General features: G+C 45.9%; 1 protein-coding gene across 1 annotated transcript; it reads right to left on the reverse strand.

Annotated features, from left to right (window-relative positions):
- Positions 1 to 287: 287 nt before the first annotated feature.
- On the reverse strand, positions 288 to 697 carry BDW70DRAFT_165409 (uncharacterized protein; the record flags this gene model as incomplete). Its single annotated transcript, XM_073741744.1, has 3 exons — positions 288 to 376; positions 448 to 528; positions 598 to 697. The coding sequence occupies 3 exons, from the start codon at positions 695 to 697 to the stop codon at positions 288 to 290; spliced, it is 270 nt and encodes an 89-aa protein (XP_073590372.1).
- Between the last annotated feature and the right edge of the window lie 498 nt (positions 698 to 1,195).

Consider the following 1,195-nt stretch of genomic DNA (forward strand, 5'->3'; position numbering starts at 1 on the left):
ATGTACGTTGTGACTGGCGAAAAGGAAGCCGGGAGGTGTCTCCGTTTCGTCCTGCCAAATGTCAGCATTACTACACATAGATGAGTTGAGGTGAGGTATTTGACCACCGAAAACATTCTTAAGCCATTTCCTAGATGAGCGTTTCTCCTGTTTCACGGAATCGTCGATTTTGTTGCTAACACCACTTGATAAACGGAAATGGGCGTCGTTGGATAAGTCTTTCAAAACGCCATCTGGCGCATATCCTGTCCCCAATGTTAGTATGCCTTTCGCCTTATCGAGACCAATCAGGGTGCGCAAAGCTCACGCATCTCCAGATCTTCCTTGCTGAGAAAACTGATCGCCACAATATCCCCATCGCGGTGTGGGAAACCACCTGATAATATGGTCAATTGTTAACCCACGACGTGCAGTGAATACTTGGATCTTGGGGCAGATAGCCGGTACCTCTCCTACTCCAGGGGTTTTGGACACGCCGAGGGCGCTCGGTCAATGGGTCACGGAAATGTAGCCCTCTGACACCTATCCCTGCCAGGAGTTAGCAGTGTCGGGAGTGGTGATAATGAAGGGAGGATATATTCTTTGCTTGGGATTCACCTCGTTGCTCCTTCATTCGTTCAATATTGCGCTCAATGTGATGTCGAAGGTGCATGTGATCATGCCACACATAATGCTCGTCAAGCTCGTATCTGAGCATTGTATAAGCTTCAGAATGGGGCAAATCGAATCGTTTGGATGGGGGGAAGTCTCACTGGCTTCGGAATATTTTTTGGCAGTGAAGGCATCGAGCTTGTTCAATGGGATCTGACCAGTTTCTCAGTGGATGTTACTCCGAAATGGTTTAGATGGTAAATTATACGGCTTGTCTCATGCTGTATTCTTTCAGCATCTGTGGTAAAGGGTTTATTGCACTTTTTGCATTTGAATTGTGCTGTTTTGCTCTCAAAGGGAACGCTTTCTCTGTATATCCTGTATCCCCCAAGAGTTGAACTGTAAAATGTAAGCTGATGATTAGATCATCGTACGTGAATCAGCATGTTCAGAAAAGGACTTGCCTGTCGATCGTCATTATATAGACAGTGATCTCGTTACCCCGGCAGTATTTTGAAAGGTAATGCTCATCACATTGTTCTCTATAGAGAGTACAGGCTTAGTCATATCATGAAGGGAAAAAGCTAGCCTGTCGCATACAAGG

The sequence above is a fragment of the Aspergillus foveolatus genome (assembly GCF_047715535.1).
Source record: "Aspergillus foveolatus strain CBS 279.81 unplaced genomic scaffold BDW70scaffold_401, whole genome shotgun sequence".
Taxonomy (NCBI): domain Eukaryota; kingdom Fungi; phylum Ascomycota; class Eurotiomycetes; order Eurotiales; family Aspergillaceae; genus Aspergillus; species Aspergillus foveolatus.